Consider the following 17425-nt stretch of genomic DNA (forward strand, 5'->3'; position numbering starts at 1 on the left):
CATTGTATTATATTCTTTAAGGCAGATTAAGAATATACTTAAAATGGAGCCGGAAAGAGACTTTGCTTGGGGCCATGGGTACACAAAGCAACTATTATATGAACATTCTGACTCTGCCACTAACAATGATATTTGCCAGTTAAACACTGCTTCCTTTCCTTTCTACCATTATAGGGAAGATGCAGTGTACCGATGATGTTTTATTGAGTTGTATACACTTGAAACACAACCAATGTCACCCCAATAAATTCAATAAAATGAATAAATAAAATATAGTTTGAAGTAAGGAATATAGTCAATAATATTTTAATTACTATGTATGGTTTAGGTGGGTACTAGACTTACTGGGGTAATCACTTTGTAAGTTATATAAATGTCTAATGACTATGCTGTAAACTTGAAACTAATACAACATTGAATGTCAACTGCAAAAACAAACATACTTAATAACACCTCTCCCTCCCAACAGTCTTACCTGTTTTGGTTGAAGTTTTACTAGCTTTAGCAGCTACTGTTATCACAGATTTTACAGAACCCGCTGATTTCCCTAAATCACAAAAAGCTGTAGTCAAAACTGGTTTATTTTTAACCAATATCATCAGTCCCCCAAAAACCTAACAAAGAATGAATATAAGAGCAACAGGCTATACTTTACCCAAAACAAAATGCTATCACCTTTCGGCACACAGCCTTATTCATTCATTCATTCATTCATTCATTCATTCATTCATTCATTCATTCTCACCTGAAGATATGTTGCTTTTTATTCATATTTTTTTAGAGAGGGGGAGAAGGGGAGGAAAGGGAGGGGAAGAAACAATGATGTGAAAGAAACCATCGATCAGCTGCCTCCCTCAGGCACCCCCCCATGGATTGAACCTGCAATCTAGGTATGTGCCCTGACCAAGAATCGAACCAGCACCTTTTGGAGTACAATGCTCCAACCAACTGAGCCATCAGGCCAGGGCAACACAGGCCATTTTTTAAAATCTAACAATGATAATAATGTCTTCAGGAAGAAAAATATCACTGAAGAATTTAGAACATAAAAATGGCATTCAGGCAAGTTAAATAAATCTCTGAATTTGTGGATCAACTTGAAGCAAAATTACTAATTACAAGGATATAAAAATAGCCTCATGTAGCATTTATTTATCTATCTATCTACCTATCTATCTATTGGTAATCCTCACTTGAAGATATTTTTCAATTGATTTTTTTGTACTTAACATTGCTCTGACCTTTCTGTTTACATTTCCATCTATTGCTGCTGCTTATTTTCCAAGATGATGTTGTTTATAAAGACTATGATTATCAAAGTGTCACTAAAAAGATCACCATGGAGCCAAAACCCTTTCCATTCAGAAAACAACAGGAGATTTAGCTCTGAAAATTAGGATTCATAACAACTAGCAAGGTAGTATGAGGGAAAAACCTAGATCAGAAGTAGCTCCAAGTTGAATTCCAAGTTAAGTTGTGAAGACTTGGGACATTAATAGGTTTCTGTGCACATTTCCCCGTTTATAAATAAGGATGGTAACTGCCACAATTATCTAACAGAGCCGTGTAAGAATATGATAATGCTTAGAAAAGTTATATAAAGGAAAAGAATTACTGACACCCACAACAACCAACTGAAAATAGTTTACAAATTTACCCTTATATCCAAAGACAGACCTAATCTTTGCTCAAAAAAGAACAATACTAATCCTTATGAATTGTCACTTGTCATTAAAAAGTACTGACACACTGTAGTAACCTGAGTACTAATGAGCCCTTAAATTATTTTTCACCTATCTCTGTTATTACCACAAGTCAATTCACTTTACTACTTCTAAAGGGGACCAGAATGTAAGAAAAATATCTAAAATTAATTTCCAATAGTTGAAAGGGGCTTTAGCATCCACTCGCCTAAATCCCCACCAGTGACTCACATATACTTACTATCAAAGCAATATCAAGCTGTTTGCTAAATAAACGCATCTTTAAAACAAGTTTTCTAGCCATCCCTGGCATCCTCAGGTTACTGCTTCTAAGCAACTATTATATGAACATTCTGGCTCTGCCACTAACAATGATATTTGCCAATTCAACACTGCTTCCTTTCCTTTCTACGATTATAGGGAAGAATTTAATATACTGACCTCTATCCACTTAATAACTGGCATTTAGCAGAAATGAGAGGGAAAATAGAATGGAAACTAATGCTAGGGGAAAGAAAAATTAAAAATTACTTTATAACCCATGATAGCCCATAAAAACTGCAAAGAGAATATAATTTGCAGTAAATTTATCTGGATTATTTTTTATAAAATAGAGAGAAGACCTAAATAAAAGAGAAAGAGGGAACTATCTCTGATATCCATTATGAGAAATAGTTTCCCAATCAAATGATCTTATTTTTATAATTACTGCAAGGGAAGAGCATTATCTAATAAATCTTATTCCTAAAAATTTCTAGATGACTATAAATTTCCAAGATTAGTATACGCTCAGCACCTACTATTTCACATGAAATCCAACACTAGTGCTACATACTTCTTAAAGTTTACTAATATGTCTAGAATTCTAATAAAAAAACATACCTGAAGATTTATTCACTTTGCCTACAGATGCTTTAGCTTGTCCAGTTTTGGCTAAAATAACAAACAAATATATCAATAATATATTACAAAAAATATCATTTAGATTTACGAAAAACATAACCTGGCAATGATTTTGAAAAAACACTGCAAGAAATATCCTTATACTCATCTTTGTATATACATGGAACAGTAACTACAGGTAAATTCTTGGACATAGACTTGCTGACACAAAGGAGTAGATTTAAATTTTAACTATATTAAATTGTCCTCCAGAAAGGTTGTACCAATATCCCCATTAATAGAACATAAGAGTGGGGCTTCCCCATTTCCACACACAGTATGTAAAAAAAGTTATTAATCACTCCAATCTGAGATAGAAACTGGTATAATTTTTGTTGTCTTAATTATGAGTAAAGTGTCAATTTTCATATGTGTAATTCATCTCTATGATTTGCCTATATTTGTCAATCTAGTTTAAAGATTTGTTGAGGTTTTTCTTATTGTTTACTAGAGCTTTTTATATGTTAGGAAGGTTAGTTTATATCACAGAGATAACAACATTTTTTAAAATTATACAAAATACTTATTAAAAAAATGCTTTTCATGTGGTCAAATGTCTTCCTGATAGAGGAAGGATGTTCCTTACTCTGTACAAATTTTTGACCCATCTGTAATTTATTTTGACATTGTAAATTCTTTACTTATACAAAGTAGATAGTTAATTTAATGAATAACTGATCATTTTCCCACTAATTTGAAACATTATCATGATGATTTATTGATATTCCATATATATGGGAATATTTCTTCTGTCCTACTGATCTTCTATTTATTTATCCAACTATATGAAACTATTTTGAATCTTTAACTGTATAATATATTATATCTGTTAGTGCTAGTCCGTCCTACTCTTCTTTTGAAGAACTTTCCTGACTATTCTAAATTAATTTTTTGTATAAAAAAAATACCAATTTATAATAAGCTTACATGTTTTTTAAAAAATCTTATTGGTATTTTACTAGTTTCATAATATTTATGTTTCAATATATGAAAAGAGGGAAGATTCTAATGGTGAGGATTTCTATCCAAAAATGAGGCATTTTCTCATTTTATTTTATGCCTCTTAGCAGTATCTTAAAGTTTTCTTTTCATAGTTTTTACCTTTTTTATTATTGTAAATGGAATATTTTATTAAATTACATGTAAATTGTTATTCTTATATAATAAAGCAATTAAAGCCTTTATTTAGAGAATTAAGATGGCTAATTATATAGGGTGTCCCAAAATTCACGCAAGAAGTAATTTTGATAGAAAACATAGGTTTATAATTAAAAATTGTAAATTTTTCTATTCATTCATAAAGTATACAGTATAGGGTTATGTATGGAATAGCACATCGGGTAAATGGCCTCAATGGCTTTACTGGCATATACGCAAAGCCGTGGTCTCCATTGTCCATGCTCCTGGGCCATAATTGGTACTTGGTAATCTTATCAAATTGAAGGAATTGAAGTCAAAGGGCGACAGATATTAGAATCTGATTCAATAAACCAAGTAAAATTAGGATTTTATTTTTTGTTGTTGTTGTTGTTAATGCTCACACAAAATTCAAATCTTGCGTGAATTTTGGGACACCCTTTATTTAGTAGCATTTCAATATTCTTTTGGATTTTCCATACATACTTGAGTTTTCCACCATCCTTCCTATATAATAAAAGCCTAATATGCAAATTGTCCCCTCAAATGGGAGTTCGGCCAGGAGGTGGGGCCAGCCGGCCGACCTCCTGCGTCCCCGCCGCCCCTGCCCCTGGTTGGGGGTGTGGGGGTGTGTGTGTGGGGGGGGGGGGGGGGGCGGCGCGGCTGGACCCCACCTGTGCACGAATTTGTGCATCAGGCCTCTAGTACATACACATTTGCAAATAATGATGTATCCTACTTTTCAATCTTTATGCCTCTTGACTTACAATGCACTGGGTAGTGGCTATTATATTTTAGAATAAAATTTATATAATTCATATAAGTGATGAGTATTCCTTGTTTCGTTGGCAATCTTAATGGAAACACTTCTATTGTTTCATTATTAAGCGCATGCTGGCTTCTGACTTAATATGTGTGTATATGTTTCTATGTATACGAATAAAAGTATGAATACACACACAGACAATCATAGCTATCTACTTTAAGAACTTTTTTCAATGCTAGGAATGAATGAATGTTAAACTTTACTAAATATTTTTTTGTAGCATTTATCTTTCTCTAATATGGTAAAATGAATTAACAGATTGCCTAATTTTGAATCATCTTTATATTTCTGATATGAGCCCCTCTTGGACACAGTATAGTATTTCTTTAATGTGCTCTCAGACACTATGTGCTAATATTTTACTTAAAAGTGTTGTATCAATATATTCATAAGTAAAGTTGTTCTATATGGAATTTTAAAAAATACTGGGAGAGATTCCATATAACCTTCACCCAGTTTCACCTAATAGTAATAATTTGTATAACTATAGTATGTCACAAACAAGAAACTGTTATCAATACAATCTACCATAATTCAAATTTCCCCAGTTTTACAAGCACTAATGTGTATTTAGTTTTATGAAATTTTATCATATGCGTGATTACTGTGACCAGTAGTCAATATACAGTACAGTTTCATCACAAGGATCTTTCCTACTACTCATTTTAGCAACAGCCACCTCCTTCCCTCCTCTCAAACCCTTGACAACCACTCATCTGTTGTTCTCTATTAATTTTATCATTTCAAGAATGTTATAGAAATGGAAGATTACGATATTAATGGATCAAATTTTAAAATATCCAACATGAATCTTCAAGGCATTCTATTATCCAACTATATGAATAATATAGGATTATATTAACTATAATCCAACTATATGAATAATATAGGATTCATAACAACTAGCAAGGTAGTATGAATCCTCAATTCTGTTCCTAACTGAAGTATCTTCTGACTCTGTACGTCATCTTTTTTCACATTCACATTTAAAACTGTAGTCAAAATTTACTGCCCTCCAGAAGCCATCCACAGTCACCTTCACTAACTTCCAATTACTTCAGTATATTATCCAACTAAACATGATGGACAAATGAGATATTCTATACAACCCAATTTTCTAGTCACCTGAATATCAGTTTTCCAAAAACTAGTTAATCTATTCTGAATAGAAACCCAGAACACTCTATACACCTGCCTTTCCAAAAGAGAGCAATTTAATATTCTGAATATATTTTATATCTACTTCATTTTAGCTTCTGTATCTTATCCTTCACTACCAAGCTGTTTATTCTTCCTAGACTCAAGTGTATATTTGAGCAATAACTTCTTTGTCCCCACCTTTCAATCCTAAATGGAATAAGAAAAAAATATAATCCAGTTTCTTAAGATTGTATGAACAATTCATTTAGCTAGATTCATAAAAAAGGCCTGAAGTGCTCTCCTATGTGTAAAGAAACAACTTTTACCATGTGAATACAATATTTATTTCCATTTTGTCTTTTTTGTTTTACTTTCAAAAACAAAGTGGGATAGACAAGCAATCTTAACATACTTTGTTTTGTCTTGTGGGTTTATTGGGAGAGGATAAAGAGAGGTATTGCAAAACTAATGCAAACAGCTACTCACTATAGAACTGTGATAGGTACTTCAGAAGAGGTCCCTTAACTACCTAGTAAATAGCCTAATACAGGAGCCAATTTGGGTCCCCACTACTAAAGCACAAAAAATAATGTTTTCCTAACATCATCTTGCAAGAAGTTTCTAGTAAAATGACAAAATATACTCATTTGGAGAAGGAGTGTTAAAAGTAACAACTTACTAGCAGAAGCTGACTTCACAATTTCAACAGCTTTGGAGGCATCTGTATCTTTTCTATTTAAAAGAAGAAAAATTTAGCAAATTCTAAGTTCTAAAACTTCTAAAGATGTAATTTAAATCTTAAAAAAGTTTAAAATAATTCAATTTGAACACTGTCCCATTTAAACTAGAGCCAAAATGGTAAAACATTAAAAATGCACGTGTAAAATTGAAAATTTTCAATTCATATGCACATTCATTCTCACATGAAATTATAGAAATTACTTACTTTAAAGCAGATGTTTTCTTTGAATCTGTCTTTTCCTTCACCTCTTTGTTCTATGGAGGAAAAATATTTTGAAGAAAAAAAAATTAATTTCTTTCTCAGTTCTAAAAAGCTTTAGACCAGTGATGGCGAACCTATGACACGCGTGTCAGAAGTGACACGCGAACTCATTTTTTTGGTTGACTTTTCTTTGTTAAATGGCATTTAAATATATAAAGTAAATATCAAAAATATAAATCTTTGTTTTACTATGGTTGCAAATATCAAAAAATTTCTGTATGAGACAAGGCACCAGAGTTAAGTTAGGGTTTTTCAAAATGCTGACACGCTGAGCTCAAAAGGTTCGCCAACACTGCTTTAGACAATACAGAAAAGCGTAAGACAATTTTAAAAAGCATTAAAAAAATCTTCCTACCCTAAAGTGTAAATGCATATTATCTTTCTCTAATTATAGATAGAATAAAAAGATTCTCTTCAACCTGTCATCACATGACGTAATTTTACATCCTACCTTTTACCACTCATCTATATCTTCTTATCACTATCTTTTAAAACATTCAAATAGCACTATGATATTTGAGATATCTAACTATCATGCTGATTCAATCCATCTTTTGCTTTGACTACAATAACCTTTTAACAGTCTCTCTGCTTCTGTCCTTGCCGTTTTACCCACCCCCCAAATCTATTCTAAGTATATATCTTGCCATTCAAGACCTTTCATCACATCAGAAGAAAAGCCAATACTTATAACGGCCTGTAAGTTTACACCACATGTTCCACACACTCCCAAGCCCCAAATCACCACAAAGCTCTTCATATACTTCTCTTCCTTTAACCCCAAGCATCCGTTATCCGTCTCAAACAAGCTGCGTATGTGTGGATCTAAAAAGCCATTTGAAGTTGCTGTTCTATCTGGAATGCTCTTAACCCAGAGACTGGCTTGCTCCCTCAACTCCTTCAGGTGTTTGCTCTTCCATAACTACCTTATTGAAAGTTGCATGGTACCTCATTCCCCAACAAGAGCACTTCTATCCCCCTTTTTTGTTTTCTCCACAGTGTTTGCTGCTAACAGACATAATATGTATACATTCTTAGTTTCCTTGTAGTCTTTCTCTCCCTACCCCTTGAAGTTAAACTTGGTGACAAGAGACTTTATTATTACTCTCCCCAATGCCTAAAATCGTGCTTGGCAATTAGTGAACATGCAGTAAATATATGTTAAATTGATCTGAACTTCATTTCTTTTGCATTATATGAGATTTTATGCCAATTACCTCCCTAAACCCAATGAGTTAGATGATATTCATCCTATTTTTTTATTCTACTAGTGGTTATTTTCCATTTTTAAAGACATTTTAAACTATAGATTTCATCTGTATAAATTAAAAATTTCAGTCCCTAACCTTTAGCTACATACCCACACTGGGTATGTGCCCACAACCAAGGTACATGCCCTTGACTGGAATCGAACCTGGGACCCTTCAGTCCTCAAGCCGATGCTCTATCCACTGAGACAAACTGGTCAGGGCCATACCAATTTTTGATGATATATTTTAGATAAACAATCTTTGTAATATTAAGTAACATTTTTGCAATTGTTATTTTATAAATATATGCTTAGATTTATTTTATTGTTTAAATGGTTTCAATGCTCATTACCAATCATTTTATATCGTAGTTTCTCTATTTCTTAATGTTCTGCATTTTTATAACAATATTTTAGGAAAGATATATAGATGATATACTTTATGAGCCCATGCATGTCTGAAAATACTGTCCTAGCACACAACTTAGTATTTGACTTGATATAGATGTATTAAACTACAATGAATCAACTTCTTCCCATTCAACCTTGAAAATGTGGTGCTCTGCTACCTAAGGCTAGACTCTTCCTTTCTATAGTTATACCATTTCTGGCTAAACCAATATAGGATACCTTTCATAAGTATGAAATTTAAAATTTTCACCAGTATTTAAGTGGTGTCCTCTTTCTATAATTCCAGTTAAATGCAGTTTGGATCTCCTATTCACCATGTCTTTCCTTTTCATCATGTTAGGAGCTTTAACCTTCTAAATAGACTAACCTCCAAGAACGTTGAAAGCACATCTGTTTTGTTCACCACTGCAGCATCTACAGATACCACAATGCCTGACACTTAACAGATGTTTAAAAATAGTTTTTGATTCAAATGAAATTGAATTCTCATCTGAATTAATTGTATCTTTTTGGTTATGCCCTGTTACACATTAGATTTCCCATAATGCTCCCCAGCATTGTTTTTCATTTCCATGAAATCTTGGACCTTAGTTAACTGTTCTAGGTTTTGCATGTAATGTCCCCATGAAGTTGCTGAAAACATTAAATTTTAAGTCTTGAGTTTAGTTCTGTTTGTTTTTGCAGAGGGTTGAGCTGCAGCACTACTTGATAGTTGTGAAGGTTTGTTGTTTGTTGGGAAATCTGATCATACTTTTGCCTAGATCAGTGGTTCTCAACCTTCCTAATGCCGCGTCCCTTAAATACAGTTCCTCATGTTGTGGTCACCCCCAATTTCATTGTTGCAAATTGAATGTAATTAAAGCATAGTGATTAATCACAAAAACAATATGTAATTAGATATGTGTTTTCCAATGGTCTTAGGCGACCCCTGTGAAAGGGTCGTTCGACTCCCAAAGGGGTCACGAACCACAGGTTGAGAACCACTGGTCCAGACCAAGGGCTCCTGCTTCTTTAAGGAAAATTTTGTCCATTTCTCTGGGAAAAAAGAATGCTTGCTTTCATCATATTAGTGCTAGTGGTACTGCAGAGAGAAACTAAAAAAATAAAAAAGGATAAGAATCACTCTTAAAGATTGATGTCTAGACTGGCTTATAATTAAAGAACAAGGTAACTCAGTTTCTGTTAGACTGTGTAGACCCATAAGTTTAAATACAGGGATGTAGGCCCTAGTTGGTTTGGCTCAGTGGATAGAGCGCTGGCCTGGGGACTGAAGGGTCCCGGTTCTATTCTGGCCAAGGGGACATGCCTGGGTTGCAGGCTCGATCCCTAGTAAGCAGCCGATCAACGATTCTTTCTCCTCATTGATGTTTCTATCTCTCTCCCCTTCTCCCTTCCTCTCTGAAATCAATAAAAATACATTTTTTTAAAAAATAAAAATACAGGGATATAGGACATTTTTTACCTTTTCTGTAACATTTCTTTATTGATCCCAAGAAGCAGCCAAATGGAGACCATGTTCTGTGAATCACTGCCAGAGTCAAAGGCAGTCCCAACAAGAAACATCAAATGCAGGCAGAAAAGTTTTTTCTTGGTTTTGACTATTCATGTGAAAATTATGATCTGGACCAAGAAAGCTATAGCACTGCTCCTCCAGTTAATCCCTAAGCCATCTGATGCTCTATCACAACAAGGAATCTTGAGTTAGCCTTCTAAGGCTCCTTTAACTGAACACCATCCAAATCATATTTAGCTGAAGAACATCAATGTTTCTGAAAGGCAGATGGCATGTTTTCTAGTTTCCAAAGCTTATACTTTCCATTATGCATTTCTTTGAAAACCAGAATAGTACTAGTAAATATGGTTGGTGTCTTGGACTTATATTGCTTCTTTACCAATCTCATAAAAAAAGTCGTCCTAGAGAATTATTCTACTCTATTTGAAATACTCTTAAGACTTTAAATGTAGCCTTACTCATCTATATTCCCAGATTGAACTTTTCAGAATTTAAAAAAAAATTTGACCTTTCTTTCCACTTCTCCAGATTTAATGATCAACTAGGTTTTGCTCATGAGTCACTGGTATAATCTGTTTCTCCTTTCTATTCTCAAGGTCTACCTAAAACTGTTCTATTATCACAATAGATTGATGACTACATTAGTTACCTGGACTTGGGTGATCTTTTCTCTTCTCCCCTTCCATCCATTTGCTAAGCTTTCTTTGCACTGAGAGTTAATTGCCCCTCTAATTCATTCTTCCAGATGAATCTTTCTAATCCATCTCATTATATCTCTACTCAAATAATGTTTAATTGTCTACAGGATAAAGTTTAAGGTCTTAAATTAATGCACTTAATTCTTGCTTTCCCTTAGCCTTCTCTGTAACCAGAGGTGACTATGTGTTATAGTTCTGGTAATCAAATGAGGGTAAAAGTTGTTCATCGTTCCCAGAAGGGGAAAAAAAAATTCAAAACCCATTTTGCTCTTCATTTTATTCCTTTCTTCTGCTTAGAAGACAGAAATTATGCTAGAAGGTACAGCAACCACATAACAACTGAAAAAAAGCACATGCTAAAGATGGTGGAGCAGATAAATAAAAAGGCTGGGTTCCTAAAGACAGGAAACTCCTATACTGGACAAGGACCACCTACCTGCAGATTTCCTGCTATGGGTAAAAAACCTCTTATTTAACAAACCTGGTCGAAAATAAAAGAAATTTTAAATAACAGAGTTGGTAATGACTAGGGTTACCATGTAATTTATTATTCGAATCAGGACAATGGGAATAAATGGATGGCATGTAGCAAGTATAAACTAGGACAATGATGACAAATCTTTTGAGCTCGGCGTGTCAGCATTTTGAAAAACCCTACCTTAACTCTGGTGCCGTGTCACATATAGAAATTTTTTGATATTTGCAATCATAGTAAAACAAAGATTTATATTTTTGATATTTATTTTATATATTAAGTGCCATTTAACAAAGAAAAATCAACCAAAAAAATGAGTTCGCGTGTCACCTCTGACACGCGTGTCATAGGTTCGCCATCACTGAACTAGGATGAGGGCTACTCTGATAGAAAACGAGAAATAGTTAAGAAATTGGAGGAACCAAGATGGCAGCATAGGTTAACGCCGGAGTTTGCTGCTTTGAACAACTACTTCAAAAGTGAAACCAAAAAACGGAAGGGACATCACCCAGAACCACAGGAACGCTGGCTGAGTGGAAGTCCTACAACTAGGAGGAAAGAGAAACGCACACGGACACTCAGAGGAGGCGCAGTGCTGAAGTCAAATTCTGAGGTGCGGAGTGCGCGGAGCGGGCTGGCGGCGGAGGGCGCGGTTGTTGTTTTCAATCGGGAGGGAGTCGCAGACTCTGAGCACCAGATACGGGCGAGTCTTTAGGGACCCAGACTCAAACGGGAGAAGCGGGACTGTCTGGCCTCGGTCAGAGAAGGTGCAGCTTTCTCTCCCAGCTTTGCAGCGGGTGCTGGGACTCAGAGAGGCAGAGCCCCTGGGGACAGGACTGAGAGCCGCCATAACTGCTCTCTCCGGGCCCACCCTGTTGATCCTGTGCGACCCGCCCCGCCCAAGCCCTGCACAGAGGCATTTGCCGGATAGCCTCAGGCAAAGGCTAGATTAGCACCTCCCTAGAGGACAGAAGTTCTCTCACTGCTGACACAGCTGATTCTCATAGCCACTTGGCCTGGAGGTCAAACCCTCCCTGGAATTAGCTACAACAATCAAGATTTATCTATAAGACTGCAAACAAAGACCACTAGGGGGTGCACCAAGGAAGCATAACAAAATGCGGAAACAAAGAAACAGGACAAAATTGTCAATGGAAGAAATAGAGTTCAGAACCACACTTTTAAGGTCTCTCAAGAACTGTTTAGAAGCTGCCGATAAACTTAATGAGATCTACACGAAAACTAATAAGACCCTCGATCTTATATTGGGGAACCAACTAGAAATTAAGCACACACGGACTGAAATAACGAATATTATACAGACGCCCGACAGCAGACCAGAGGAGCGCAAGAATCAAGTCAATGATTTGAAATGCGAGGAAGCAAAAAACATCCAACCGGAAAAGCAAAATGAAAAAAGAATCCAAAAATGCGAGGATAGTGTAAGGAGCCTCTGGGACAGCTTCAAGCATACCAACATCAGAATTATAGGGGTGCCAGAAGATGAGAGAGAGCAAGATATTGAAAACCTATTTGAAGAAATAATGACAGAAAACTTCCCCCGCCTGGTGAAAGAAATGGACTTACAGGTCCAAGAAGCGTGGAGAACCCCAAACAAAAGGAATCCAAAGAGGACCACACCAAGACACATCATAATTAAAATGCCAAGAGCAAAAGATAAAGAGAGAATCTTAAAAACAGCAAGAGAAAGAAACTCAGTTACCTACAAGGGAATACCCATATGACTGTCAGCTGATTTCTCAACAGAAACTTTGCAGGCCAGAAGGGAGTGGCAAGAAATATTCAAAGTGATGAATACCAAGAACCTACAACCAAGATTACTTTATCCAGCAAAGCTATCATTCAGAATTGAAGGTCAGATAAAGAGCTTCACAGATAAGGAAAAGCTAAAGGAGTTCATCACCACCAAACCAGGATTATATGAAATGCTGAAAGGTATCCTTTAAGAAGAGGAAGAGGAAGAAAAAGGTAAAGATACAAATTATGAACAACAAATATGCATCTATCAACAAGTGAATCTAAGAATCAAGTGAATAAATAATCTGATGAACAGAATGAACTGTTGATTATAATAGAATCAGGGACATAGAAAGGGAATGGACTGACTATTCTTGGGGGGGAAAGGGGTGTGGGAGATGTGGGAAGAGACTGGACAAAAATCGTGCACCTATGGATGAGGACAGTGGGTGGGGAGTGAGGGCGGAGGGTGGGGCGGGAACTGGGAGGAGGGGAGTTATGGGGGGGGGGGGGAAGGAACAAATGTAATAATCTGAACAATAAAGATTTAATTTAAAAAAAAACAACAAAAAAAAAAAAACGAGAAATAAAAATCCTTTCTCTAGCCCAGCTGGTGTGGCTCAGTGGTTGAGCAATGAATGACCCAGGAACCGAGGGGTTGCCTGTTCAATTCCCAGTAAGGACACATGTTCATCTCTCTTATCCCTCTCCCTTCCTCTCTCTCTAAAAAAATCAATAAAAAATAATATTAAAAAAGTAAATTGAAGTTCCTTAAAAAAAAAATCCTTTCTCTAATGGCAATTTGAATACTCATAATACATACAAGTAAATAAAAGAAATAAACTTAACATCCCCTCCAAAAAGTACAAGAATTTTATGGGGGGGAAAACAGAAAACTTGCAGAAGAGATAAGCCATGTTTTTTAACAGAAATCATTATTATAAGAACATCAATACAATTTCAATAAGTACTGATTAACCTCCCAATAAAATTTTTCAGAGAACTTAAACTGATTCTAAAATTAATATACAGGAGTGAATGTTCAGGAGTAAGCAAAATAAATTTAAATAAAGAACAAAGAAAAAGGATTCTACCAGAAAAATAGGCAAATATTATAAATTTTATAGTTTTAACAAGTGAAATCACACAGCACTGGCACAAAAATAGACTAATGTGACAACAGTCTGAAACACATCTATGTATACAAAGTAATTTACAGACATGAAATTAGCTTTTCAAATAAACAGGGAAAAACAAATTAGGCACATGTTAAAACTGTGGCAGAAAGTCATGCCAGACAACCAAATCAACTACCCATGATGTGGCTTATCATTCGCTAAAAACTGTTTATGAGCAGTGACTCCTGGATTTAAATATGTAGACTATAGTTGTAAGTATCTAATATTATTTATGTCGGAGAAATTACAATGTTTTTTCCAACATGTGGCCTTTTCAATAAAATTTGTTAAAAATAACAGTGAAATAACAACAAAAAATAACCTGTTAATTTAACTCAACTATGGTAGAAATCAAGGTAGGGCTACTTCTGGGCAGAAAGAAGGGTTGTAAGGATTTGCAAGAAGTATGCAAGGGGCTTCCAAGATGTTATCAATATTACGGTTTGTGACCAAGGCAGAGGTTTCATGAATTATTTCCTAATTTTGTTAAGTATTTCCTCCTCTACTGCTCACCATTTAATACTGTTTATAAGCTATACAGTCATGCACCACATAACGATCAATAACAAACCACATATATGATGAAGTTCCCCAAGAAGAACCCCAAGAAAATTCACAGTGAATGGATTAGCGAAAGCTTTTGCAGATTTCAACAAGTTCCTTAAAAAGTTTGAAAACAAGGACCCCTACACTGAAAGGTTTCCATTAACAGAGAGGGATGTTCATGGTACATTATCTGATTACAAGCAAATCTATAACGAAAAAAAGAAAGCAAGCAAACCAGCATATTCCTGAAAAAAGAGACACCTCCTCAAGAAGAGCCTCAGGCAGGTCCTTCCAGAGGTATTCCAAAAGAAGCTAAGCGTTATTACAAGTGTCCAAAAGTTTAAAAAAATTCAAAAGGTTATAAAGTAAAAATGTTACAGTAAGGTTAATTTATTACTGAAGAAAAATATTTTATAGTATAGCCTGCATGTACAGTATTTATAAAGTTTACAGTAATATACAGTAATGTCCTAAGCCTTCAGTCACCACTCAGATTAATCCTGAGCAACTTCCAGTTCTATAAAAGTGGCCTATACAGATGAACCATTTTTTATCTCTTATACTGAATTTTTACTATACCTTTTTAATATACAGATATGTTTAGACACACAAATATTTATCATTGTGTTATAATTGCCTGCAGTATTCAGTACAGTAACATGCTGTACAGGTTTGTAGTCCAGGAGCAATAGGCTATCCCATATAGCCTAGAAGTGTAGCAGGCTATACCATCTAGGTTTGTGTACTAGTAAGTGCACTGTTATGTTACTAAAATGATGAAATCACCTAGTGACATATTTCTCATAACATACACCAATCTTTCAGCAAAACATAATTATATATGCACATATTAAAAAGTCATTGATTTCAGTGTATTTGAATCTATATGCATACAATCTGTTATGTAAACATCTGCTTTATGCGTTTTTCTGTATGTGCCAAACTTAAGCAAAAACAATAAACCTTAAAACTAATACAATAATGAAACTTAAAACAATAAACTTAAACAATAATGAAATGGGTCTAAATCCAGTTTACCTGTGCTTTTTTCCTTCCTGGAACACATACTTTCACATTTTTCCCATTTACCAAAAGAGGTGTTGTTTCAATATACTTCATGACTGCAGTGACTGCCTCCTTAAATTCCATTTTCAGGTAAGCCTAAAAGAAAATATATCATTAGTAAAAAGAATATAACTTAAAATTATTTGCATGACTTAATACTATTTTGTGGAACATAAAACTATGAAATAACCTCTAGTCTTGATTTTACCTTTTTTTTTTTGCTCAAGTGTAGATTGATCTTTTCACACATGAAATGGACCTTTAACCTTTTATCATTACAAAAATAAGAAGAGGGAAATAGCCTTCCATTTTAGGCTCATAGAACAATGAGAAATGGGAAGACAGGGCTCAATTAAAAATCAATCATAAGGCACAATCTGGTCTAGCTGCTTTAAATCTGACTTTTTAAAAATCTTCACCCGAGGGTATGTTTAGAGAAAGAAAAGGGAGACAGAGAAACATGGATTGATTGCTCTCTCACATGTGCCGACCAGGCATCGAACCCACAATCTAGGTGTGTTCCCTGATGGGGAATTGAACTCACCACCTTTTGGTATACGGGACAATGCTCGAACCAACTGAGCCACCTAGCTAGTTTGATGAACTTTATTATATGAATTACAGGAATACAACCCACACATAAAAAATACTTACTGTAAAACAAAGTCATTTGTTTTAGTATAAGCTTACTGGTATGCTAAAGCAATGGTTGGCAAACCAAGGCCTGCCAACTGGTTTTTTTTTTGAAATCCTCACCCAAGGATATGTTTATCGATTTCAGAGAGAGGGGGAAGGAGGTAGAGAAAGAGAAAAAAAGAGACAAAAATTTATGTGAGAATGTGAGAGAAACTTTGATTGGTTGCCTCCCATTCGTGCCCCAACTGGGGATCAAACCTACAACTTAGGTATGTGCCCTGACTGGAAACTGAACCCACAACCTTATTTTTTGATGTAGGGGACAATGCTGCAACCAACTGAGATACCTGGCCTGGGCTTGCCACTTGTATAATTTTTTTTTAATACAGCCATGCTCATTCATTTATATATTATCTATGACTGTTTTTGTACTACAATGGCAGAGTTGAGTAGTTGCAATTCTATGGTATGCAAAGTCTAAAATTTTACTGTCTAGCCCTTTATAGATCAAGTGTGCCAACCTGTCCTAAAGGATTATTAAACAGTGTTCTGGGACCTTGTTAATTTGAAACAGATATTTACATAACTTTCAATTAACAATTTATGTATGTTATGTTGTAGTAAAAGTAGCTAAAAGATCAAACAACGATTTCTTAAAGCAATAACTTTTCATGGATTTTCACAACAGACTGAATGGCTCACCTCTTTTCTATATGGAACAATTAGGACATCATTAACTTTTCCAAATGGTTGAAATAGTTTTTTAATATCTTCTTCAGTATAGCCATCCTCTGGTAATTCAGATATAAGAAGAACGGAACCGTAATACAAAGGTTGGTCTTTCCGAGACTATTTTGGGAATAAAAAAATTAAAAATAAGACAAGTTATGCACAAAGTACAGACGAATAGTTCCCAATATAAATTCTTCTACCAGCTAATCTTAGTTCTTTAAAGTCTTTTCTAAATATTTTAGCACAAGTAAAAATAATTTTTAATGCTAAAAAAAGGATGGTATTTTCCACTGAAACCCAACAGTGATAATGAGTTTATAGGTAACTAGTCACAGATGCTCTTTTCTGTTTAAAAAAATTTTGTAACAAGCAAGATCTATGAAATGGTCCAAAACTATTAAAATTTTTCTATA

General features: G+C 34.8%; 1 protein-coding gene across 12 annotated transcripts in view; it reads right to left on the reverse strand.

The window, feature by feature from the left end:
- ZNF638 (zinc finger protein 638) overlaps positions 1-17425 on the reverse strand; it is a 111831-nt gene that overhangs the window by 33517 nt on the left and 60889 nt on the right. For 10 of the 12 annotated variants that reach the window (XM_059659477.1, XM_059659481.1, XM_059659474.1 and 7 more), the window contains 6 exons: positions 16983-17129; positions 15618-15740; positions 6695-6744; positions 6428-6480; positions 2586-2636; positions 476-547 (listed from right to left, as the gene is read on the reverse strand). In XM_059659477.1, the coding sequence (XP_059515460.1) occupies positions 476-547; positions 2586-2636; positions 6428-6480; positions 6695-6744; positions 15618-15740; positions 16983-17129 (496 nt within the window). The remainder of the gene's footprint in view (positions 1-475; positions 548-2585; positions 2637-6427; positions 6481-6694; positions 6745-15617; positions 15741-16982; positions 17130-17425) is intronic. The other 2 variants (XM_059659482.1, XM_059659476.1) reach the window with 1 other exon arrangement.

This window comes from Myotis daubentonii, chromosome 12 (genome assembly GCF_963259705.1).
Source record: "Myotis daubentonii chromosome 12, mMyoDau2.1, whole genome shotgun sequence".
Classification (NCBI taxonomy): Eukaryota; Metazoa; Chordata; class Mammalia; order Chiroptera; family Vespertilionidae; genus Myotis; species Myotis daubentonii.